General features: G+C 48.7%; 2 protein-coding genes across 9 annotated transcripts; one reads left to right on the top strand and one right to left on the bottom strand.

The window, feature by feature from the left end:
- The first annotated feature begins 9,637 nt into the window (after nt 1–9,637).
- LOC117846044 (CASP-like protein 4A1) lies at nt 9,638–12,203 on the top strand. Its single transcript, XM_034727144.2, has 3 exons — nt 9,638–10,564; nt 10,688–10,823; nt 11,848–12,203. The coding sequence occupies exons 1-3, from the start codon at nt 9,894–9,896 to the stop codon at nt 12,037–12,039; spliced, it is 999 nt and encodes a 332-aa protein (XP_034583035.1). The 5' UTR covers nt 9,638–9,893; the 3' UTR covers nt 12,040–12,203.
- A 5,929-nt stretch (nt 12,204–18,132) lies between these two features.
- On the bottom strand, nt 18,133–25,724 carry LOC117845983 (mitogen-activated protein kinase 13). 8 transcript variants are annotated; one of them, XM_034727104.2, is made up of 12 exons: nt 24,782–25,428; nt 22,567–22,638; nt 21,370–21,776; nt 21,109–21,236; nt 20,972–21,031; nt 20,427–20,576; nt 19,896–20,051; nt 19,657–19,794; nt 19,513–19,586; nt 18,935–19,036; nt 18,590–18,827; nt 18,133–18,442 (listed from the first exon to the last, which is right to left on the bottom strand). In XM_034727104.2, the coding sequence occupies exons 3-12, from the start codon at nt 21,764–21,766 to the stop codon at nt 18,365–18,367; spliced, it is 1,521 nt and encodes a 506-aa protein (XP_034582995.1). In that variant the 5' UTR covers nt 21,767–21,776; nt 22,567–22,638; nt 24,782–25,428; the 3' UTR covers nt 18,133–18,364. The 8 variants fall into 8 exon arrangements, with proteins under 8 accessions (XP_034582995.1, XP_034583017.1, XP_072148295.1 ...); XM_034727126.2 differs by lacking the exons at nt 22,567–22,638; nt 24,782–25,428 and adding an exon at nt 25,544–25,724; XM_072292194.1 differs by lacking the exon at nt 22,567–22,638 and having other exon boundaries at nt 24,782–25,427.
- Between the last annotated feature and the right edge of the window lie 123 nt (nt 25,725–25,847).

The following is a 25,847-nucleotide window of genomic DNA, read 5'->3' as shown; positions in this document are numbered from 1 at the left end:
ATGAAGTTATAATTTTATCCAGAATTAGATCTGCATGAAGTATTATATAAAGTTATCTTTCATATCCTTTCACAATCCAATTCAGAACTTGATCATATAGTAAACGTAGAATTTAACGTGGTAACCTTTCAGATTTTTGTTGTCCTTTTACCACGCCTATATGCTTGGTACAGGAGGGAAAGCTTGAGTGCCAAGGATGTGGAGGCGCTTTCAGGTCCCCTGAATCTGCATCCACCTGCAACCGCAACCCCTATCATCGCGCTTGACAGTGGCACCACTGTGCTTTTATCATCACCAAAAAAAGGAAAATTTTGGACGGCGGAAGGGAAAGAAACCTACAGCCCGTCCCTGTCCCAGCGGGCGTACACCAAAATGAGAAAAATGAGGGTATTTATTTGTTTCCTTTCTTCCTTTTTTTTTGAACTTTAAGGGCAGGAGCTGCTCTGCCATATCGGAGAGAAAAGTCTAAGCTTATATGCAGATTATTACATAATTAAGATCAAACTCTCTTCTTATATTACAACACATTCTTAACATTGTTCTAAGGAATAATTGGCGCTCCACACGCTCTCTGTCTCAAGCTAATTTCCTTCTTGATAAAATTGAACACCACTTGTGGCGTTGCTTGAATACCTTGGAAGATTCTCCGGTTACGCTCATTCCATATGTTCCAGCACGTGTAGATCAAAAGAGCCACTGCTGCTCTCCTGTTTTCCTTCGTCATTGCTTGTAGAGATTGTCGCCACCATCCTTGGAGCCCCCCATCTGTCAACCGCAATGGAACCAGAGTGCTCGACCAGGAATGTATAAGCTGCCAGACCTGTAGAGCATAAGGGTAAAGGATACATAGGTGCTCAGCAGATTCGGTAGCTCCCTGACAAAGAGTGCAAACAGGGTTGCAGGGCCAATTCCTCTCTAGTAGCCTGTCAGTAGTTAAGATTTTGCTGTGAAGAAACAGCCACGCAAAGGAACGGTGCTTTCCTTCAGCTTGAGCCTTCCAAATTGACTTGGCCTGGAAATTACAATATGAACCTCTAAACTGAATCCTATATGCTGATTTGGCAGTGTATACTCCATCAGTAGTCCATTTCCACACAATTTCATCACGACTATTTGTGAGAGTAAACCCCTGGATCAGATCCCATGATGTGACAAACTTTGCTAATTCAGTCTGGTTGCTCATCCTCCATAGCCCCCTTGTCCAATTGTGTTCAGTCAACTCCTAAAAACTTTTTTGTGTTTCCTCCAAGCTACTTTATAAATATTAGGTGCAATATCTCTTGGGGCTTGACCATTGAGCCAAGATGCATTCTAGAATTCAGCTTTTTGTCCATTCCCAACCACCACTTGTGTGCTTGCTCTGAAGAGTTGCAGGTCCACTTCATTGACAGGAGTCTCAGTGGCCTCCCATGGCCGGTTTGGGTCCTTCCATTGCTACCACACCCATCTGAGCCTAAGTGCTCTACTAAATTTTTCAAGGTCCAGAGTGCCTAAACCCCATACTCCTTTTGGCTTTTGGACATTAACCCATTTAACCAAACAGTGCCCACCATTAGCTTCAGAATCTCCTTTCCATAAGAAGTTTCTTCTAATCTCGTCAATCTTCTTGATTGGCCCAATTTTTTAGTGAAAACACAGAGAGGAAGTACACTGGGATTGCAGAGAGAACCTTGTTTAGTAGCACCATTCTTGCTGACTTATTCATCAACCTTCCTTTCCAAGCAGGCAATCTTGTGGTTGTATATCTATCCTCCTTAGAGATTTGATATGTAGTGGCAGTCCAAGATATGTGCAAGGGAAGCTTTTGATTGGGCACTGAAAACTTTGCATGATATCTTGAAGATTCAGGCTTGCACACTGAATTGGGTACACTGCACTTTTACTTGTGTTTGTTATCAGTCCAGATGTTGTCCCAAATTCCTCTAGTATAGCAGCGACCACCTTAACCTCATCCCTTATTGGATTTAGGAAGATGGCTACATCATCAGCAAACATGCTGACTCTAGCTCTCACTGTCCTGTGCTGAATCTGTGTCAGTAAACCATCAGCTGCAGCTATGTGCAGCATCTGCTGAAGGGGCTCCATTGCAAGAATGAACAACATAGGACTTAAGGGATCTCCTTGATGCAGGCCTGTTTTATGTTTGAACCATGGTCCTCTGGAACCATTTAGCAGCACTGAAGTTGTTGCAGATGATAGGAGGATTGAGATCCAGTTTCTCCATCTTGGCCCAAAACCCAATTGTTATAGCAGTTCCATCAAGTAGTCCCATCTAACACTGTCAAATGCCTTCCTTATGTCAAGCTTCAAGAATAAAGCAGGCTTCTTTGCACGATGCAATGATTGAACCATGTTTTGGGTAAAAATAAAATTATCTTGTATGCTTCGGCGTTTGATAAAGGCACTCTGAATTCTGGATACCAGATCAGGCAGATGTGGTGACAGTCTGTTGGCTAGCAGTTTGGAGATGATTTTTGCAATGCTATGTGTTAAGCTGATGGGACGATAGTTGCTCAGGTTCTTTGCTTCTGGTGTTTTTGGGATTAGCACTATGTGTGCCTTGTTTAATTGATCAAAGTGTTGTCCATGCTGCTGGTAAAAGAAGTTTGCTGCAGCCAATATATCTTGCTTGATTATGTGACATGCAGTCTTGAAGAAATTCCCAATGTACCCATCTGGCCCTAGAGCTTTCTTAGCAGCCATTTCAGAAATAACCTCCCACACCTCTTCTTTAGTAAACTCTTGTTCTAGGTTATTCTGTAGCTGTAGTGTTGGCAGTTGTAGCTTTTCCCAATCCAATGTTTGCAATCTCTGACTTGGCTGCCCAAATTGTGTGCAAAAGTGTTGAAATATGTGCTATTCTTTTTCCTCATGTAAGTGAATGGTTCTATCTTCAGTTTCAATGCATTGGATGTAGTTCTTCCTTCTTCTTCCATTTATTTGTGCATGGAAAAGCTTTGCTTGTGTTTCTGCTGCCTTGAGGTAGGTTAACCTGCATTGCTGTTTTGCTCTAAGTTTCTCAATGGCTGTCATACCAAGAATTCTGGCTTTTAGATCTCTTTTGAGTTGTATTTCCAGATCACTTAAAGGCCTATAGTCTTGCACCACATCTAGGATAGCCACCAATTGTTTAGCAACACACAGTAGCAGCTTATTCCTTCCAATTTTTGATCTGGCCCAGTTCTTCAGGTTCTTCCCTGTTCTCTCCAACTTAATGTGCAGTCTTAAAAATGGATTGTGCACTCAAGTTTCACTGTCCCATGCCTCTTTAACAGCTTCGAGACAAACCCTGCATTTTCGGCCAGAAACTCTCAAACCTTAGCCCTGTGTATTTCCTTCCTGTAGCACTCCCAACAATAATTAATGGGCAATGGTCAGAGACAGAAGATGAGGCAGCTTGTAGAGCACAATGTGGCATCATGAGATCCCATTCAATGGTAAAAAAGCCCTATCTATTCTTGTTTGAGTAACATCATTGGACCAAGTGAATCTCCTTCCCTTGAGCTGCAATTCTCTCAACTCTAATTCATTCACCAATGATCTGAAAGCACCCATAAGCCTTCTGTTAAGATTGTTGTTGCTTTTGTCCTCTGTAGACAAAATCATGTTGAAGTCCCCAATAATTAGCCATTTGTCAGAGGTAATCTGTTTCAGTTGCCTGAGTTCTTGTAGGAACTGTAGCTTTTCAGCATCACCTTGTGGCCCATACACTATTGTGATCCACTAAGTAGTTCTAGATGTGGTAGCTTCAATTTTGACTGAGACAGAAAAGTTTCCAATTTCAGATTGAGTGATCTTGTAGAAGTCCTAATGCACATCTAGTAGTGCACCTCCTCTTGTTTGTTGAGCTGACAAAGTGCTGTGTGAAATTCTATCCCAAAGTGTCGGCCACAATTTGGTCATTGATAATCTCCATTTTTGTCTCTTGGATACTTGCAATTATGCATCTCATGTCAATAGCCAGATCTCTAACAACTCTTCTTCTAGCTGGGTTATTAAGGGTCTGTTTGGTTCTGGGGTCGAAGTGGGTTGGGTTAGAGCCGACCCACTTCGTCCCATGTTTGGTTGGAGAAGAGGTGGGTTGGAGCCGACCCGGACGGGGAATATTCCCAATTGATCCGGGTTCATCCCATCCCTAAAAAAAGATGGAATCATTCCAACCCACTTCTTCTCCGTTTCTTCTCCGTTTCTTCTCCGTTCGCCCGACGCTCGCCCACCACTGCTGCCCGCCCGACCCCGCCACTGCCCTCCGCCGGCCAGCCATCCGCCGTCGCCTCCCGCCGGCCCAGCGCCCTCCCGCCGCCGCCTGCCCGGCGGCGCAGCTCCGCCTCGCGGCGTCCCATGGCCCCGCACCCGCTGCAGAGACTGAGCGACCGGGAGGCGGCGGCAGGGGTCGGCGCGGAGGCGGCCGGGGAGGAGCCGCCGGCGGGGGCCGGCGCGCTGGCGGCCGGGGAGTAGCAGGGGCGGCGTCAGGAGTGCTTGCGGGGAGGAGAGAAGGAAGAAGAGTGAAGTGAGGAAAAAAATAAATAGAAATAAGAGGATGACATGTGGGGCCCACAATTAACGGTGTTACATGGACATCCATCCCAACCCTCACAACTTCTTCAACCAAACAAAAAACTGAGTCCAACCCATCCCTCTTCAACCCTCTCATCCAAACAAGAGATGGGTCGACTCCAACCCAGAAAAGTGGGTTGGCTCCAACCCAACCCACATGGTCCCAAAACCAAACGGACCCTAAGTCCCCTCACATTCCAATTGAGTAGCAAGCACCTCTGATTAAGCATGTTGTAAACTGAATACCTCTGACACAATCAGGTTCCCAGGTTTTGGGTGAACCCGGCCTAACACCATTCTCTCTGGAAATACAAAGTACAAAGCCACACATACCCTTCCAGGGGTTTTCGAACTGGGGGACAGTGTTACAAGTACACATAAAAGACACCACACACGCTCCCCAACCTACTGAACAGTTTGGGGGGAAAACCACACTTAGAACTTTTAACAACTGAGGGAACCACAGGAAACACAACATAAACACTAGGACTGCATGTTTGACTTCAACTGCTACTATATCCTGGATTTGCATGTTCCAAGTACTGTATAAACCATCCTTAGGGGGTGTTTGGATCTTTAGGACTCCTAAAATTTATGTCACATCAAATATTCGGAGGCTAATTAGGAGGACTAAATATGAGCTAATTATAAAACTAATTACACAGATGGAGGCTAATTCACGATACGAATCTATTAAGCCTAATTAATCTATCATTAGCGCACGTTTACTGTAGCATCACATTGTCAAATCATGAACTAATTAGGCTTAATAGATTCGTCTCGCAAATTAGTCTTCATCTATGCAATTGGTTTTGTAATTAGTCTATATTTAATACTTCTAATTAGTATCTAAACATTCGATGTGATAGAAATTTTAGGAGGAACTAAAGAAACAAACACCCCCTTAACTTATACATGGTTTGTCGTGTGGAAGTGCGGTGTGAACAACAATACCGATGCCTGCAGGTGCAGGATATGCTGCTGATTACATGGATTTTTTTATTAGATCCCATTAACTCAACTGTCATGCACCTATAAAAACACAATTAAACAACGGATTTTTATGGTGCGCTCTACGAATGGTCCTTGGTAACCTTTCAGGCATCCCACCGTAATTAAAAAAAAAGGAATTTGCTGAAATTTTTCTTTTTTTTCTTGTTGAATAATACCAAATCAAATAAAAAAATATCCAAAAATCCAAAACTAAAAAGGAAATGAATTAATTAATTCACTAAAAAAGAAAAGGGGACTAGCACTTGGTTTCATTGCCCAAGCGAATCCCATACCATCACCCACTACTTAGTACAAGGGTACTCATACATGAAAGATTCGCAACCTCAACTGTATCACAAGAATACGATTTCTATTGCCAAAGGGGGAAAGTAGAAATAAGATGCAAGGAATTACATGAAAGAGTCGCTTGAGTTTTTTTAAAAAAACATGAAAGTACAAAGAAGATGCAAGGAATTACGATCAGGCGTGCAAATCTCGAGCGCGGTGGATCAGAGCAAGTCCACGGCAGCAGCAGCCATCTATTGAGTTTTCTCCGTTCGTCTTCTTCGGAGTCCGGGCAGAGGGATTTCGGGCGCCTAGAAACGATTCTACTACCGTCGAGGCGAGAAGTAGAGGCGGCGAACTGAGCACGAGGCTGCTTCGGGGACCTCGAAAACCGGCCATGGCCATGGAGACGGCGATGTAAAATAATTTGCAGAAGACCCGTTGGATCACGATTCAAATATTTTCACAAAATTCCACTTCTATTTTCAATAAACTCCCTAAATTGGATCGCGAATATATCGCGATCTGATTATTTACCGAAAACCCAGCCCCTGGGATCGCGAGATCACGATCCAACTTATTTCCAAAGCAGCCCCTCGAGGCTCCCGATGGCTCCCTTTCCCGCCCGGCTCCGGCGACGCCGGCCTCGCTTCGTCGTCGGGAACGGCCTTGCGCTCCTTGTCCGGATCTCCGCTCGCCCCCCTCGCCGGCCGGATCCCCCCTGCCGCGTCCGCGTCTCCTTCGTCCTCTGCTTCGACATTGCCACGCCGAGGCGACATCCTCGTCCTCGCGGCGCCGAGTCTCCACGCCGGCCGGCATCCAGCGCCGTCCTCCAGGCCGCAGCGGGTGGGTAGCCGGATCCGTGGCCAGGACTCGCCTCACCGTCCGCCATGATCATCGCCAGGCCGCAGGCTGTTCTTCGTAATCTTTCTGCAGCTGCTCAGAGCGCAAAAATGTTCCTCCCATTTGCTTCAATCCAGCGGAGAGAAGGGTTGACAGAATGATCCGTCAACCCTGTCGAAAACCTGAAACTTGGAGCGCCTGCCGGCAATGGCATCAGTGATCAGACCATTTTGTTTGTGGCTCTGTAATAACTGCGAAAATGATCAAAGCTGGTGATTTAGTGGGCCGCAGAGAGGCAGCATCTCAGCCCATCCAATCCAGTTCAGGCCGATTGCAAGTTTGGGCTGCGCTGCCTCTTAGTCATCAATACCATTGCAGCAGGAAGATTTTTATCGGAGAACTTGATGTTATTTAAAAAGAATAAATGGAGAACACGAATACACGATGGAGTTCCTCCCTAAAAGAAAGTAGAGAGGACCCGAAAGGAATTAGAAGCGAGACTCATCCTCTACGTGGCATTCAAATTTATCTCGTCCCTATGTGCCGTTACCGTCATGTATGCCCAGAAAAACACAGTAACGGCGTTAAATCACGTCCATCCTTCACAGGTTGTACCGATTTTACACCTGCCAAACTCTTATCAGAAAAATCGGCCACATCCTCCCCAAATCGAAGTCCCAATCCTAGCGGCTTCTCCCCCGTCGCGCTGCAGGCTCGATCGAGCGCGCTCGCTCGATCCCGGCCGCCCGGCCGCTCGCCGCCCACTTCCCCGCTCGATCCCACCCGCCCGGGCCACTCCATCCCGCCCGGCGCCCGCCCGTGCCTCCCCTGCTCGATCCCTTGTGCAGCAGTTCCAGGAACGCTCGCCTTCGCGCTCGCGCCACCGCGTCGGCAGCCCGCGAGGAGCCGCGCCGGCTGTTAGCAAACCAGACAACTTCAGTATTAATTTAATTCAGAAAAATACTGTTAAGTCTGTAACATTAAATATGTGCAAGTATTTGGATGATCTAAGCTTCAGGAATATGTAGACAATACTAATCAGTGCTGAAATGAGAATATGAAGTGTAACAGTAACATATCCAGCAACGCCATTCATAGCTTCTGTGGATGTAGTTGTTCCTCTCGATGCAGTAGAAGCAGATGTCGTCCAAAGAGTAGTCACGTCTCTTATGGATACTCTCCGAGAACCTGATGGCCGCCCTTCAGAAGCAGATGAACTCGTAGACGGTGAGGCCTGCTCTCCCTATTCCTATTCCTATGCTTGCAGGAATAGGGATGGGAAACTCAAACACACTTTTTCTAAATGTTGAGGGAGTTCTTTTATTCTCACGGGGCAGAAATTAAACGGAGGAGTCAGCCGTTATGGAGGAAGTAACTCTCGTAATCTCCACAGACACTACCATCCCACCAGCTCCAGAAACTCCTTTCCATTAGAAGCCACTGGAAATAATTGCCTTGAGTGGCAAAACTTCGCTCTGCACGCCGGCACGCCACGGCTTGGCGGCGGCGGCACGCGTGTGGCACGTCTTCATCTTTTTCTCAACTTCTCAACATAAGTAAATATATTTCACGTATAGTACTAAATCAGATACTACACACAATATTTAATACAGACCTTACAATTATTGAATTTAATTTAATTTAATTAGATAAAATATTGAGCTTGGTCCACATTAAATCCAACACCGGCGGCCGCAAGCTCCGCGAGGTGTCCGTCCAGCACCGCCAGATCCGGAGGGCCACCCCGCCTGCGTCAATCAACGCGGCTCGAGCAAGACCGCCCGCCTGCATCGACTCGTGGTGGCTGGAGAGTGGAGAGTTCATCCCTGCCCGGTGCTCATCAACCTCAAAAAGGCAGCCGGACGAGTAGTAAACAACATGCGAACTTGATTTGGATGACAACGAGCTCGATTTTATGCATTGAAAATTTGATTTGTGTGTGTTTCCTTGAAATCTCCCTTGTCGAGCTCGTCTTCGTGGTCCTCCATGGATGAGCTTTCGGCGAGTTTCTAGTTCCGGAACCGCATAGCAGCGCGGGCGCATTCAACTGCGGCCACCCTCCCACCTCGCTGCCGGCGTGCGTGAAGCAGCAGACACGGCGCAGGGTCCTGCTCGCCGCGCTGTGCTCCGTCTCGTCGGCGAGGAACGGTTGTAAGGAGAGGATGTCCCTAAGCGCCGGCAAGAGGAAGGATGTCGAGGCCGGACATGGATTCCTTGTATTTTTCTAAGGGTAACACTGTCTTTTCCGTTTCACTTAACAGCCATAGGACCATTGCTATGGCAGCCATGTGCTCCGTCTCATTAGAAGCCCCATTGCCAGTTCCATAGTGGCCTGTCCTCGTGAGTCCGTAGTACAACGTACACGCCGGGAGAAGCTAAAGCAGAGGCGTCAGATCATCATCAGACCCCCAAATGCAAAAGCCTCCCTCACAAGTCACACCACACCAGCAGAGTCACACCACACCAGCGGTCTGAAAGGAGAAGAAGCAGGAGAAGGAATGAGACGCAAAGGTGGATGAGAAGGGCCACCGGCTGGAGAAAGGAATCAACTGCAACGATGGTTGGAGACCGCACTGCCCCGGTGGCGCGACCATGACACTTTGATCTGGTGCTGCAGACGCGGCACACACACACAAAAAGAAAAAGTGACCAGTGCAGAGTCCTACGCAAAGAGAAAGCGATCTGAAGTTCTTAACACCCAAGAACACAGCAAAACAGGGCAGTTTCTTTCCTGAGAAACTGCAGGTGTGGTTCAATTCAGCGGCTGCACTGCACAACAGAAATCTCTACAAAAAGGTTCAGAGAGCCACAAACATTCTCGTTGAATCTCTGCAAAAAAAGGTTTCCGAGTCGCGGATATCTCTGTAAAATTTAGCAGGCATTTTGAATGTATCCGTGTCAAAGGAATTCCACAGCATGAAACAGTAGAATTTCTGTAGAAACACACTGGTTTTGCAGAAGGAAACCAAAGTGTCCCTGCAGGAAGACTAGGGCCTGTGCTTTACAGGTTCAGAGAACCACAGCACGCGGCAGCCACTACTCACACATACACAGTCATCGTCTTCCAATCCAAGCCGCCATCAAAATCAAAAGCTTCCCCAGCAATAGCACTGATTGATTTACCAAAGCAAAGCGAAGGGGGCGCCTTCCCTGGAGAAAGAAACCCCACTCCCAACTCCCTCCCGGCCTCCCCTCCCCTCCCCTCCTCCGCCCACATGGCGCTCGAGGCGCAGGCCTCCCCGTCGCCGCGCCGCTCCCCGCCGCGCGCGCCGGATGCGGCGGCGGATCCTCCGGCGCGCGAGGCGGCGGCGGGGGACGAGTGGCCGGACCCGGAGGATCCCCCCGCCGGCGCCGGCGCCGCCCCGCCGGGCTCCCCTCCCGCGGACCCCTCCACGGCCGTCGTCGTCGCGTCGCGGCACCACGCCTCGGCCGCCAAGTACGTGCCGCCGCGCGCCGCGTCCCGCACCGCCGACCCGGACCCCGCCCGCGCCGCGGGGTGGTACTCGTGGAGCGGCCGCCGCAGCGCACCTCCTCCCCCACGCCGCGCTCGCCCCGATCCGCCGCCCCCGCGGCGACAGCGCCCCGCGGAGGTGGCGCCACCACCACCGCAGCCGCAGGCGCCGGCTCCCGCTCCTCCCCCCGCTCCCGTTCACGCTCCGGCTCCGCCCCCAACCCGGGCCCCTGCCCCGCCTCCGGCTCAGGTTAGGTCGGCCGACCCGGTGGTGTCCATCCTGTCGCGCAAGCGGCGGGCCGCGGTGATGCAGTGCACCGCGCTCGTGGCGAGGGGCGCGGCCGCGGGGCTCTGCCTGGCCGCGCTCGCGGTGCTCGCCGCCGACACCCGCAAGGGCTGGGCCCGCGACTCCTACAGCAACTACAGCCAGTTCCGGTATGCAGCAGGAGGGGGCAAAAAAAAAAAAAAGATCCCCTTTGCTTGTTTACACATTATATTAGGGTTCTAGCTATGATTGGCAATTTCGTTTACAGTCAGTATTGTGCTGCGGCTACGCAGGTACTCGGAGGCGGTGAACGTGATCGGGTTCGTGTACTCGGTGTTCCAGTTCGCCGCGCTGGTCGGGCTCATGAGGAACAATCAGCATTTGATCTCCCATCCCAAGCGTGGCCTCTTCGACTTCACCATGGATCAGGTTTGTGCATCGCGGCGCTTTTACCGCTCCTTTTCCTAGGTTTCTTTAGGTTGTGCAACTGCTTTTTTCCTCCTATGATGTGATGTTACAAAGGAAGAGGAATAGATATCAAGTCATCAGGTTGAAGCAAAGTATAAGCTTTATAACCTCGTGAAGGTGTCTTCCTTGTGTTTAGTGGTATAGTCCTTTACGTTGCATTTGGTGCCATGATTGCTTTGGGATGATGAAGGCATCATCGTCTTGGGATGGATACCAAATGCATACATTCAAATTATGCTATCTTTTTCAAAAATTGGAAACTTTGTACCGTCCAAATTTGGGATTGCAATGGATCATATGGCTGTTATAATTGTTACTTATTTGAGCTTGAGTCGAGACTAGAGAGTCTATGTTCGATATCCGTGTTGGAGTTATAAAATCTGATTAGGTGCTGCATGATGATCAGCAAGATCATTGATGCATCAGACATATTTCCTTTTCACGCATGCGTCGAAATGTTTGCTTTGTTCCCATTGAGTGAATAATTGATGAGCTACAACGGAATAGTTATTACTTATTAGTGTTTTCAAGTAAAGCAAAATTATTTCACTTTTGGGCATAAAACAACTATGTGCTGAACTAAACAGTTAAAAGGCCACAATACTGGTGTAGTGGTGTATAGCACATTCATTGTGATGTCACTATGTCACTGACAGATATTCTTCTTATTTTTGACAACTACACTGCACTGCACAGCACATACTTCAAACTGCCTCCTTGTCACCTAAATTTGAGGTGATGTATCTCATCTCACCTGCTTCTGAGCACATGATATGTAGTGCCAGAATTGACTTCTGTGAATGATTGGGCACAAGTTTTAGACAGGCAACCTGATCAATTATAACACAATCGCCTTAATTCGAAGGTTGACACTGTAGTTACAATACACCCAAAGATGGGCTTGTTTTCAGAGCGTGCTCTGCTTTTCAGTTGTTCAATCTCTGCTAGTAGAGACCAATGCTGATATCTTCTTTTGTTATTTCAGGTGCTGGCGTACCTTTTGATATCGTCATCATCATCGGCAACTGCTCGAGTAGGTGACCTGATTGACAACTGGGGAAGCGACCCCTTCCCGAGCATGGCGAACGGCTCCATCGCCATATCTTTCATGGCTTTCATAGTTTTTGCCATCTGCTCCCTCATCTCCGCGAACAATCTTTTCCGCCGAGACATGTAGCTGCTCCTGCCAACTTCTTGTTGCCCTTCCATTTCTGGACAAAGTTTTCAGCACAGACTTCATTGTATTGTGAATGTATATATAATATATGATGTGAACTCTAAAACTTCTAGGAATAATATATAAACATATCGAAGGGCAGCTCACTGCTGTGTTGAGCAAAACCCAAAAGTTCCAGTGGCTCTGAATCATAGCAATTTACCGCATGACATCGACATCATGGTAATCAATTGGTGTGCAATCACCCATAGCCATTGAAGGGAATGAGCAGAACACAGCTGCAAATTGCAATCGCCGCCACATTTAGCAGCCACGGAAAAGATTGCCAGGAACAGGCGGCGGCTTGGCGATGACGATGGTGGATGGCGCGGCCAGTCCTCGCCGCAGATCCGGCCGCCCACCTGCAGCGGCTTCGAGGACTGGCGCTGAGGACGAGGATGTCGGCTGACGGCTGGGCGTGCCAATGGCGAGGAGCGGACCAAGGAGAAGCGGACGCGGCAGGGGGATTCGGTGGGCGAGCGGAGACCCGGAGGAGGAGCGCAGGCTTCGTTGACGGAATCCGGCAGAGCTGCTGGCCCCGCGATCTTCCGCCGCGGCGGGGCTTACCGCTACGGCTCCGGCCCGGATGAGCACGACTTACCTGGCCGTCGCTTCTGATGCGTTTCTTGTGTACGCACTGCTTCCAGCGTACCAGTGACACTATCCTGATGATCTGATCGAACATGAAGTGAAATCAGTGGAGTAGATTGCTAGTGCCTTCGATGGTGGCTTGGATTGGAAGACGATGACCGTGCAGGGTGCAGTGGCCACCTCGTGCTGTGATTCTCTGAACCTGTAAAGCAACTGCCGTAGCCTCTCTGCAAAGACACCGGGCAATGCCAATCTTATTACTGTATTTCAGACGATTTCTGCAGAAATTCTGCTGTTTTATGCGGTGGAACCACTTTGACGCTGCTTGGTTCCAAACCTTTGCTGAATTCTAAGAATTCTTTGAAACTCGGGAACTTTTTTGCGGAGATCAGATTTTCTGCCATACAAAACAGCCGCTGAACTGAAATAGTCCTGATGTGCTGTTCCTCTTGGTGTCCAGAACTTCAGATTACTTTCTTTGCATAGGACTCTCTGCCTGATCACTTTTGTGTGTCCATCCACTGTCTTGGTTGGTGGATTCCTTTCTCCAGCCAGTGGTGCTTCCCTTCTCATCCACCTCGGCTTCTCGTCTCATTCCTGCTCCTTTCAGAGACTGCTGGTGTGGTGTGAGGGAGGCCTTTTGAATTTTGGGGTCTGATCTGATGATCTGACGCCCTCTGCTTTAATTTCTCTCGGCGTACGTTGTACTCCCACCGCAAAATTCTGAAGTTCTTCAGTGAACTCTACTTTGGAACTGCCAATGGTTCCTGTATAATTCATTTCAGCCTCTCTCTGCTTCCGTTTAGGGAACTCCATCGTATCTCCACTTACTTGTTTTTAGATAAAATGAGTTCTCCAATTAAACATCTCCGTGCTCCAATTGAGGCTCGTGTATTCGATTCTCCGATCGTGGGACCTTCTTTGTGCGTTGAGGTTTCTTGAGATGAATGCTTGTTAGTTGTTCAGCTGGGCTGCTTGCCCCCACTGTTGCTTCCTAAAACAAAAACTAAAATCGCCATTAATTTTAAGCTCACCATCATTCTGAATTCTGATACTGACAGTTACAGTAAGCTGCAGCATGCATCATGAACATCGCATTGTCCACGACGGATCATTCTGTCCCCGTCAGAAACTCAAGAACGTGTGCTTGGACTGCCGTGTGCCGTATTGCCAATTCCTCTTGTCGATCAAGAACTTAATCACCCCTTCTGGACTGAAGCAAATGAGAGCAACATCTTTGCGCTCCAAGAACAGCCTGCGGACGGTGAGGCGAGTCCTGGCCCCAGATCCGGCCGCCCACCTGCAGCAGCTTCGAGGACGGCGGTGGATGCCGGCCGGCGGGGAGACTCGGCGCTGCGAGGACGAGGATGTTGGCTGGGCTTGGCAGTGGCGGAGGAGCGGACCAATGAGAAACGGACGCGGCAGGAGGATTTGGCCCGCGATGGGGGCAGCGGAGATCCGAAGGAGGAGCGCATGCCCGGTCCCGACGACCAGGCGAGGCCGGCATCGCCGAAGCTGGGCTGGAAAGGGACCCCACTAGGGGCTATTGTGCAAAAACGTTGGATCGCGACTAATAGTCGCGATTGAATTTAGGAGGTTTTTCGTAAATAATTGGATCGCTATCAATAGTCGCGATCCAGTTTAGGGGTTTTCTGTAAAACTGTCAAATCGCGGCCCCCCGCCGCCATGGCCAGGGCTCCGAGCTCCCCGAGCCCTCCTTGACGGCCGACGCTCGTGCCTAGGCCGCCTCTACTTCTCGCACTCGAAAGATACGAACGTAGGAGACGGCCACTCGTTCCGGCTTCCGAGCCCTCGCTGCCGGTGTCTTCGTCGTCGTTCTCCGGCAAATCCTCTGTCCCCGCAATCCTCCGCCGCCGCGGGGCTCGCCGCTCCGGCTCCGGCAAATGACAGGAACATTTTTTCGCTCTTGAAGAATTGCTACAGAAAGATTACCAACAGCCGGCGGCCAAGCTGCTACAGTTCAGCTTCGATTCTGCCGCTCGCTCCTCCAGTTCATCATTCCTGCAGGGTCAGATTTCCCTCCTGCTCTGTTCTTGTGTTCTGTCCAGTCAGTTCAGATAGCTAATTCTTTCTGAAGCTCTTCAACAAATTCGTATGAGAAATACTCCGTACTAGGACTAGCGCCAATTGACAGTGAATTTCGCTAAACCATATTAAGAGTGGGTTCACTTTAGAAATTCAGAATCAGGCAAAGGCGAGGCTCTCGGCCTCCAGAGCACAGAAATTGTTGAGAGATTCCGCCACCCCAATCGCACTCCGCGAACGGTCGCAAGCCACCATTGCCGATGACCAGGCGAGGCAGCCGTCGCCGGAGCCGTCCGGGAAAGGGAGCCATGGGTCGGACCAGGGGGTTTTGTGTAAACAATTGGATCGCGATCCACTTTGGGGGTAACTAAAAATAATAAAAGGATAAAAGGGTTTTGTGTAAACAATTGGATCGCGATCCACTTTGGACCCGCCTCGTTGCTCGGGCCGCCTCTACTTCTCGCCGTGCCGGCAGGAGCATCATTCCTCCGTGCGCGAAATCCCCGAGCGCACTCGGATGAGAAGGGAGGAGACGAGACTGCGAGAGACAGATGGAGGCCGGCGGCAGCTGCATGCCGTGGACTCTGTTCCGGCCCACCGCCCCGGCCATGGGATTGAAGCCTTCGTTTACGAACTCCGGCAGAGCTGAGCGCGAGCCCCGCAAGCCACTGCTCCGTTCTATGTTCATCACGCAGCCTCCTCGCCGCGACGATGGCTGACGCTGCCACGTTCTCACTCGCTCGGCGAACCACCCGGCACCCGTCCGTCCATCTGCCCCTGCTCGTCTCGATCGTTACGCGATCGAGCTCCTAGCCAGCCGGCTCCGACTCCGATCCGTCCATCCGCCATTGCCGCCATGGCGGCCAAAGCTACTCGTTCCACTCGTTCGAGTGTCCCGGCGCCGCGGGTGACCCTCGTCGTCGTCGTCGTTCTCGTGCTCGTCTGCGCGCGGTGCGGCGGCGCCAGGCCAGTGCGCGAAGGGTGAGTAGCAGTACAGCTAAAGCGACGGCGTCGCCGGCGCTCGACGTCGGTCGCTGGGCGAGCGGGGGACGCGGCCACGGCGGCGACGGAGCACCGGGTGGCGACGGTCGGCGGCGGCGCTCCTACGCCGCCGTCCGGCCCGTCGTAGAACCACAACTGACCGACCAGTAGTGCTCCCATGTCCAGGCAGTGTTTCCGACGGATCGCACATTTGCACCTGCTACCACTCACCAGCACAGTGGGGATCTTGCGGAGCACCGACATCTTGACGCCCCTGTTGGCGGCGGCGGCGGGGTGCCTGAGCCCGCGCCTTCACACGCACCGCGCGACGAGGCCGATGCCGTCATGCCGAGGACGGCGATCATCGCGCAGAGCACCGAGGCGAGCACGATGACGACGTCGTGGTCGCTGGGGACGTCAGACCCGGGCGCGCTGGTCCCCCACATCAGCCTCCTCGCCGCGCGGTACCCCTCTCTCTCTCGATCGGCTGGCGCTGCCATGACGAGGATGTCGATTGGCTGGGCGTGGCAGTGGCGGAGGAGAGGACCAGCGAGAAACGGACGCGGCAGGGGCACCCGGTCGGCGAGGGAAACGAGCGGAGATCCGGAGGAGGAGCGCGAGCCCGTTGCCGATGACCAGGCCTCCAGGCGAGGCTGTCGTCGCCGGAGCCGGCCGGGAAAGGGGGCCATGGGTTGGATCGCGATTAATAATCGCGATCCGATCCAGGGGATTTGTGTAAATAAATGGATCGCAATCAATAGTCGCGATCCAATTTAGGGGGTAACTGAAAATAGTGAAGGGTGTTTATGCAAGTCGCGATCCGGTTTCGAAAAACTTTTACATCGCCGTCCCCCGTCGCCATGGCCGGCTCCGAGCTCCCCGAACCCGCCGCGCTGCTCGGGCCGCCTCCACTTATCGCCACGCCGGCAGGATCATCGATTCTCCGGGCGTGAAATCCCCGCCCGCACTCGAACCAGGAGGAGGGAGGAGACGACGAGACTACGAGAAAAAGATGGACGCCGGCGGCTGATGCCCCGGCCATGGAATGGAAAGCTTCGCCTTCGTTGACGTACTCCGGCAAAGCCTCTTGCTGGCACCGCGTTCCTCCGCCGCCGCGGGATTCACCGCTCCGTCTCCGGCCGAGCGGTTCCTCTTCGCGCGCCGATTATGATGCGTTTCTTGTGCGCTGCTGCTCCCAATGTACTTGTCAGTGATACCATTGTGATTACTGAACTTGTCAACGGCGGAACGGCCGGCCGGTTCGACGGCATATTTGATTACTGAACTTGTCAACGGCGGAACGCCGAAACATCCTTGAGCTAGGAGAGAAGCCAGACGATCCCGTCCTTGTCTCCTTGGTCGTCACTTAGCTTGTCTCCCGCCGCCTGAACCGCGCCACGCACGCACGCAGTCCACTGCTCTAGCGGCGACTAGGCCTCAATATATAGATACACGCGCGGCCTCCTCGCCGCGATCGCTGCCACGTTCTCGCGCTCGCTCGCTCGCTCGCCCACTGCGCCACCCGCTCTCTTCGTCCTCTCGTTGCGCCATCGAGTCGACGAGCTCCTCCTTGCCGGCCAGCTCCGATCCATCCATCCGGCCATTGCCGCCACCATGGCGACCGCCGCTGCTTGTTCCACCCCGTCGAGCGTCCCGGAGCCGCGGGTGGCAGTCTTCGTCGTCCTCCTCCTCCTCGTGCTCGTCTGCGCTCCGTGCGGCGACGGCGCCAGGCCCGTGCGCGAGGGGGTGGGTAACGGTACAGTTACTGCGCCCGCGCCGGCGCTCGACGTCGGGAGCGCGGCCACGAAGGCTGGGACGCACGCGCACCGGGTGGCGACGGTCGGCGGCGGCGCTCCAACCCCGCCGTCCGGCCCGTCGCAGAACCACAACTGACCGACCAGCAGCGCTCGTCGAGCGCTTGCATGCGGTCGGAGCTCGCCGACGCCCTCGAGATCAAGATCAACAAAAATTCCCCGTTCATCCTTCCTTCGAGCTGCCTGCCTTTATCCACGTCATTAGATACTCCTACTTACTTCAGTTTGCAATAGGTCAGAGCAGGCATTTGATTTGACTAAATTTTTGTTCATCTATCGTGCCAGTGTTTCCTTTTTTTTGTGTAGTTTAAGTAGATAAGCTTTGTTCTCCGTCATAATTTTCGTAGTACTTGATGGAGTGGTTGCTCAGTTGAGATGTGTCATGCTATGCTACTGCAGAGTACAGACAGCAGCTGAGCTGACTGTGTCTCACCTCAGCTCAGCTCAGTCTCTCTCACGCATCATTCATGCAGTCATGATGTGCTATAGAGAGAGAGAGATCAACCATATCCTGCAAGCCGTGTTGGTGAGCCAATGGTCAGGCAGTGTTTGTGACGGGTTGCACATTTGCACCTGCTCCCACTCACCAGTCACCAGCATCCATCATCTGAGACCAATTCCCAAACTGAACACTGCAGCAGCTATCATGGTATTCCAAAGGCTAGATGCAGGATACAACTACACCACAAGGTTCGGTTTCTCCAAGCAGGGTGCTTGGGCGATGTCAGATGATCTAGGCAGTTTACTGAAATTAGCAGCGCCGACACAGATGGCTCCTGCGTCGTTGGATCCATGATACCTGATACAAATCTCGCATTGCAATGGCATTGGTATCATGGCTTCTGAGTTCTGTCCTAGGAGAGCACCCTGGGTACCTTGTCTAACAGTCCATGAACCGCCGCCTGTTTCACGTCCTTGGACGTTCCCTTCTCCTTTGAGGGGGAGGAAAGCGAAGCGGTCAGTATCTCGCCTAAACAGAACTTGTCAGGAAAAACATCGGCAATGGTAATATAATCTTCTTACAAGACTCAGTTGAAATATGAGTGGCGGTGTATAGAGTACTTGGTAGTAGAAAGTACCTTTGGGCCTTTATTCCTTTTGATAACGCATCTGGAAGCACTGATATTAGCAGCACTCTTCAGATAGCTCTTTGCACAGGAGTTGGAATCGCTGCTGTGATTGGCAGATTGTTGCTTGCATCCCTCTTCTTGTGATCTTGGGGGGCTTATGGTTGTTCGGGCAACATAGGATGCTGCTCTGCCCTCTTCGTTGTCGGAGTCCTGATTATGGCCATCTTCTGATGAACAGACTCTCTCCCTATCACATTAACAGAACAAAATAAGCTGGGAAAACAAAAAAAACCCTGAAATTATTAGTCATAGCTGCTAGTGATTTAACAGTAACGCAGGGGTTGATGTATATGCCTTGGCAAAGATGTAGGTTGCCTCCGTAGTGGAGTACTCGTGACTCCTCTTCTGTAGTTTTCCTCAAGATGAGCAAACTGTCGCTTGAAGCGATCAACCCCACTGCAACAGGAGTTACGATGCTTCAGGTATTGAACAAGATTAACACCTTCCAACAGTTTCAGTTGAAACCAAAATGTGAGATGCTTATACAGATCATACTGCTTCAAAATTGGGTTGTATGATGTATATGATAACCATTTCCTGTACTAGTGCTGGTGAGCTGGCACAGATGGAACAATTAATTGAACCACCACAAATGCCACCAGCTAAGCTTAAAAGCAGCAACTGAGCAAGATGTTTCTCACAGTTTTCAGAAGTACATTAAAAAACACACTGGGCTTTTATAAATGCTTGCAGATAACAGATAATGTTAAGAGTTGAAAACATTCAAAGTAACTCTAATATTGTAATACACAATCAAATCACCAAAGAAATTAGAAAATGGCAAGCGACAAGGTATAAAGAGAAAAAATGCGTACAGTAGATGTAATTCTGCAACTGTACAAAATAGGAGAAATAAAAAATCCTATCTGCACCTTGGGTATAGGAAGTGAATCTGCTCTCCACCTTCAATGTACTCCTGAAGCATCTGTGGGTGGTACTCCAAAATCTGTTTGCTTTCACAAAATCAGAAGTCCAATCTTGGTGAGCAATATACGGTACCGTAAATGGTTACATACCTCCCGATATATCATTTCTCTTACATCATCCTTTGTTAATTTTCTTCCCTCAAATTCAAAGTCAAGCTTTGAAATTGGTTGTGCTGAAGGCTCACATTCCAATTTAGCAAGGCCTCTAAAATATTGATCAGCTAAAGCCTGGACAAGATTAAGAAAACATAAACTTCATGCACATGCACTCATCTCTTTTGAAATCAGTTGAACATAAGGAATGATGTATTTTGCCCCTAAAAATATACCTCTTCAGCAGTAGGTCGATCTTTAGGGTCAAACGCAAGTAAACGCTCGAGCAAGCGGAGAGCCAAAGGATCAGCATCATGGAACTTATGAGAAAAAGGAATAGGGTGCTTCATTCGCATGTCAATTAAATATTGCCTGGCCCTGTCACTATGAATCTGGGTGTTCCAAAAATTATGAAGGAGATCATCATCTGAATGCCAATGAGCCAATACAAAACGCTTGTACAAAGCAGAAATCACGAAGATATAATCATACAGGAAATAACTTGCTCATTTGTAAATCCAACCAGATCATATTCACATCTTATACATTATGTTGTCCCAGTGTTTTTCATCAAAGTTCGATGAACAAGTAATTCTGTAGCATACAATATAGAGAGCATCTACAAAGATCAAAATTTATGTCTGTTTGTGGTCACATATATTTATGCCACTTTGTTAAATAAGTTTAAAATGTTATAAAAGAAAATTACCGAGTAGGTGACTGAAACAGAAAATTAGCAAAAGTCATGCATAAATATGTTGACATACCTGGGATAAAGATTCCGATGACGGTGTTCCGAGGAGATCTGTTATTAAATCTAGTTGGTGCACAACATTCTTCCCAGGAAATAATGGAGTTCCAGTGAGAACTTCAGCAAATATGCACCCTATACTCCAAATATCAATTGCAGGGGTGTACTGCACATACAAATCCAACAGTGTTGGTGAGGATGATAAACTATGAAGATGTTCTCAAGTTGAGGAAAAATAAATTAACTGTGTCCAGTGAAGGGAGCTTCAACATTTCTCAGAAATGTATAGTTTGGTGGACAGAACAACCATATCATTAAACAATGTAACAAGAAAAATCCAGAAAGGTGTATCACTGCTGGTAAAAGCTCAAGTAAATGTTTGTCATTCAGCACAAGCTGTGTGCTTGGAAAATCTACAAAAGAAAGTACTATATACACATATGGAGCATTGGCACAGCACACTTCAGGCATTAGAAATTAGATAAACGTGCCACATATTTAGCTGAACATAGGCATTACATTGTAATATACAGTAAGCTCAGAAGCTAAAGACCAGCTTACACTGGAGTAAAAGGAGCCACATAATTCAGGAGCTCGGTACCACCTTGTTGCCACGTAATCCTTCAAATTGCAAAGCATGATAGGTAATTAAAATAAGGGGAAAACAACAGATACAAAACTAATGACAAGGATCTTACTGTCCAAAAGATAGATGAAGGGGAGTCATTAAATGATGCACGTGCTAGTCCAAAGTCACAAATCTTTAATTTGCTGTCTGAATTGGCCAGTATGTTCCTGGGCTTTAAATCACGATGAAATACATGGGCTGCAATGATAGATATCGCATACATCAGAAAGATAACGGCAATGAGAGTGCAGTATAACTACAAGAAAGAATAAACTAGTTATGAGGTGACTGTTGATGATGAGGTAAACGTGCTAATGGATTTCTAACAAACCTGCATGAATGTACTTGAGAGCACGAAGGAGTTGGTACAAGAAAAAACGGTGATGCTCTGGAGTCAGGTTATCATTTGCATTGATCACTTGATGCAGGTCAGACTCCATGAGCTCAAAAACAACATAGATGTCTCTGAACTCCCTCCGGGTAGGGGGCAACATAATGTGTTTGATCTGGACTATGTTTGGGTGGCGAAGCAGCCGAAGAAGCTTGATTTCCCGCAAAATGCGAGCAGCATCTGAGACATTCTCAAAAACATCCTTTATCTTCTTGATCGCAACTCGCTCACCAGTGTGAGTATCAATTGCAGCAGCAACTACTCCATAGCTTCCCTTGCCAATGACCTCTTGGATCTGAAACTGGCTCGCCTCCCCATACTCTGTGAAGAACTCCATGTCCAGTGTTCTATAAAGATCAGAACTTGCACTAAGTATTGACATCCAGAAAAAAGAAGAGCGTGCACTAAGTTGAAAACATATGAAAAGAGCACATTAGTCTTAAGAAACAATTGTACAGGAAGAAACAAGAATCTATTGAGAACAAATCTTTGTGGCACAAAAAGTATATACAACATATGTTAGGAGACAATTCTAGCGTGGTCAAGGAAGCACAAAAAAGGGTATTGGAAAGGACCAATAAAACAAACAAGTTCATGAATTTAAGAGCATAGAAATAAAACTACCAGATATATCCCATGTAAGATCAAGGTTTGTATCTAGAAGGGACTACCAAATAAGGAATTCTAATAAACAATCATCTAGGAAAAAGAGGTATATGAGTATCAAAGTATTACATGGTATGTCACAATGAAGCAAAACTACATTGAAATAGCCTCTGCCAACTACTGGACAAGAACAGGTAAGAATGACATTCACAGTACTTATTTAGAAATTATTGGCACACGCAGCAAGTATTTTTTTTATAAAAGAAATTAAGCACACAGCCTGCAGAGTGCATAATCAAGGTGCAAAACAGGAAGGAAAAGGGAAGGTGCTATTTAAATGTCGATGCCAAAACCCAAGGCCACTCAGTAAACATCAGTGCCACGCAACTAGGTTGAGATGACGCAGTGTAATTCCGACTAACTAGATCTAGATATACAGGTATGGGGCAACTAAATTCAAACTATTTACTGAGGATGATAAGATTACTTCACATCGCATGGTTGCGCGGAAACGAGTTAGGTCGCACCAACCAGTAAGTCGATAAGCTGATTGCGCTCAAGTGGAGGTCCCCACGCCAAGGCCAGAAGGGTGTTGTCTGCTGCCTAGAACAAGTGGGGAGATCAGTGTTACCGGATGGGTGATGTGAAGAGTATCAACGAACAACAAAGCTGCGCTAGGGATTGAGATTGGGTTGAGGCAAGGGAAAGGGAAAGAGGGGGGACGGAGAGAATGGGGGCAGGGGGGTGGGGGGCGTGAGCTGCGATGAAGAGAGTAGCTCTAGTGTAGGGTTCCAGCTATGCACACCATATCGATACAGCACCAGTTAAATGTGACTTTTTCCTTTGATATTTTTTAAACCAAACTTTTACCTTTGATATGGAAAAAAACAAGGAAGAGTATATGCAAAGGAAGATCCAGTAATCCAGAGGAAATTGCATAAAATTCCAGATGTATTTTTAGATTGGTCACAAAATAAATTCCATATGTGGATTTAGTGTGACAAAACCACCAAAAATCAACAACTAGTTACAAAAAGGAGGGACATTACCTGGTCAAGAAATGAGGGAACATCACAAACTTAAAAAAGGCTCTTAGGTTAAACCCAAATAACTTTTTTAAAAATCTAAGTTCTGAAACATGAATGAAGTCCAAGGATTTATGAGGTTTTCTCAGCCAAACACTGAAGTGTAAAGAACTTCACTATCCAAAACATAAAACTATTTGTTTATTTTTCAAAGTGAGTACAGAAAAATTAAATCTGCCAACTATACCATCATATTAATATTTTCTATTTTCACTTATAGACCCTAAGAATTTGCATGGCTCATTTTAGGCAAGCATGATATTTATTATCTAATTACTTGCACTCAGCAAGCCTTGCACCACCCTAGCATCTTCCTACAAAACACACGCTCAGCCTTTCCATTTATCTATATTTCCATAACGAACTAAGCACCACATTCTTGGTCCACTGCAAAGTAGTTGATGGCATTGGCATGTGTTCCCTTCCCCATCTTCTTCCCCAATAGAATGATGACATGCAACCCTTATCCTGAATTCTCGCTCCTTGCTCATTAACATTCAAATCTGGGATTGAATGCCATTGGTATCTGTCCATACCTCAGCTATCTCATTACTCCTCACTTTCATCAACATTCTAACCACTTTTACAAGGAGATAATGCAGAAAATGTAGTCTCCAGCCATGGCAATTGCAGCACAGATTCATCACTGCTTGTCCTGGCTGTCATGTAGCATGTGATCTGTCTGTGCATGGTGCACGACATGCCCTGGTGATGGTATTATTCAGTTCCCAATGTAATGGGACTTTACAAGCTGCATAAATTCGTATCTTTCCATGAGGTAGAATGTCCTTTCCAATAATCAGTTGAATTGCTCTGGATCAGGCATGCTCAATTGTGAAAATCATGGCACCGCTCAATATGCAACACCCCATGGCACTAAAGAGAAGATTTTGAGCATAAGGGCTAGTCAATGGTCATTGGAAGAAACAATTCAACAGATGTTAAACTACAGGTAGAATTCAAGGAAATCAACATACCAGGATCTAAAAGGAAAACAAATGAATGTACAAAAGTAGAAGGAAAGCAAGAGCAACGAATAAGTACCCTTTATCCCGAATATTAACCCACTCAATAACAAAAGAGTCTCAAATGAAGGGCTAGTGGTGAAAGAAAACATACATGTAATAGAGAATTGAACTGCACTGGTCAAGTAATCATACTACAGAAGAATGAGCAATGCACCCATAAACCTTCATATGTGACCACACAAAGGCCACACAACTGCGCAAGCCTTTGCAGGAAACTGGCTGAACCATAGTACCTTCTTTAAAAGAAGGCCTACTGGACGCTCTGGATTCACCAGCAAAATAAACAAGTAAGGAAGTAAAACAACAGAAGGCCAGTAGCTATAACGTTTTAGTAATAACATCCTGTCCCGGCCTAATAAAAAAAGTAATCCCCTTCCGAAGTCAAACTTATCAAATTTAAATAGGAGCTTGCTGCATAATGCAAGGCAAGACACCTTATCGGTGGAATTAGCCAAGAACATGAGAAGACAAGGACACCTGCGCTCTCGCAGGACAATCCAAGCAAAAGTTACAAGGAAACTAGTACGGAAGGGAGTTAAAATAAAGCATCAAGTAAGTTTGACTCGACAAATTATGATACAAAAAGAGAAAAGGGCACGAGTTCCACAAAGGATGGGAGAAGAGAAAATGCACCTTCCTGGAGCAAGCAACGGCCGAGACCCAATCCAGATGAGGTTGCATGGTCAGAAACGAACACTTATCAGAACTGACGCTTGGATGGAATAATTCTCACGCCTCACGGCACACATGACTATAAAAACTGAACAGAATATATTCAAGCAACGGAGCAAATGGACAGCACAAGCAGAGTGTGGGGGGGGCGCAAAAGTCGTATCGCTTCAGAGTACCCACACCAGAAGCCACCTAACGAGTAGCACCACCGGGGCTAGCCGGATTGGAATAAAGCATCGGAAAATTCCACTTGAGGTGAATTATTAGAGTAGAGGAGATCAGGGGCAAGACGACAGGAGCGCGATCCTGGCGAGAAAGAAAGGAGTGCTCTCCAATTGGTCGTCCCTCCCTCTCGTCAGCCATTGACGGCAGAACCAAAAGGGCAAATGCGTTCGCTTTACCATTGTAGAAAGGGTACAAAGGGCCACCTCCTACACCAACCCACCGACGAAAAATTGCACAGAGCTCAGCGGTCAAAAAGAAAAAATCGAGAAGGATTGGAACAATTCAAGCACCGTGACCGTCATTTTCGCCTCAAATGGACGACGGAAAAGCAAGGCAGGGGAAGCGTATTGGGCTCGTGAAATTTCCCCTGCTCAGTTGCCGAGCCGAGCAACCAGGAAGGCGTACGAAGCAACAGTGAACTCACGAGACACGTCACGCGAGCTTATTGGGGGGTTGAGTTGACCATTGACCTCGTCGTGATGGGACGACGGGACTGACCTTGTTGAGCCGCGCGTCCCGTCGTGGCGGTGGCGGCCATCTCGCGCTTGGGTTGGAGGCGCGGATGGTGGGGGATGCCGACGAGGCCCGAGTCCTAGACCGCTTCGGACCACGCGGTCAGGGACGATGATGACGCCGGCGGCCGCGGCGGCGAGCGCACGGGCACCCCGGAGGCGGAGGCTGGGGAGGGGATGCGGACGCCGTAGACGAGCGCCGCACCTCCCCTCGACCTGGTGCCGCCAAGGTGGCGGCGGCCGCAACCGCTCTCGTCGCCGCCATCACTCTCCTTCCGGACCATTCGCTT

The sequence above is a fragment of the Setaria viridis genome, chromosome 1 (assembly GCF_005286985.2).
Source record: "Setaria viridis chromosome 1, Setaria_viridis_v4.0, whole genome shotgun sequence".
In the NCBI taxonomy this organism is placed as follows: Eukaryota; Viridiplantae; Streptophyta; class Magnoliopsida; order Poales; family Poaceae; genus Setaria; species Setaria viridis.
This window is presented reverse-complemented; position numbering and strand designations above follow the sequence as displayed.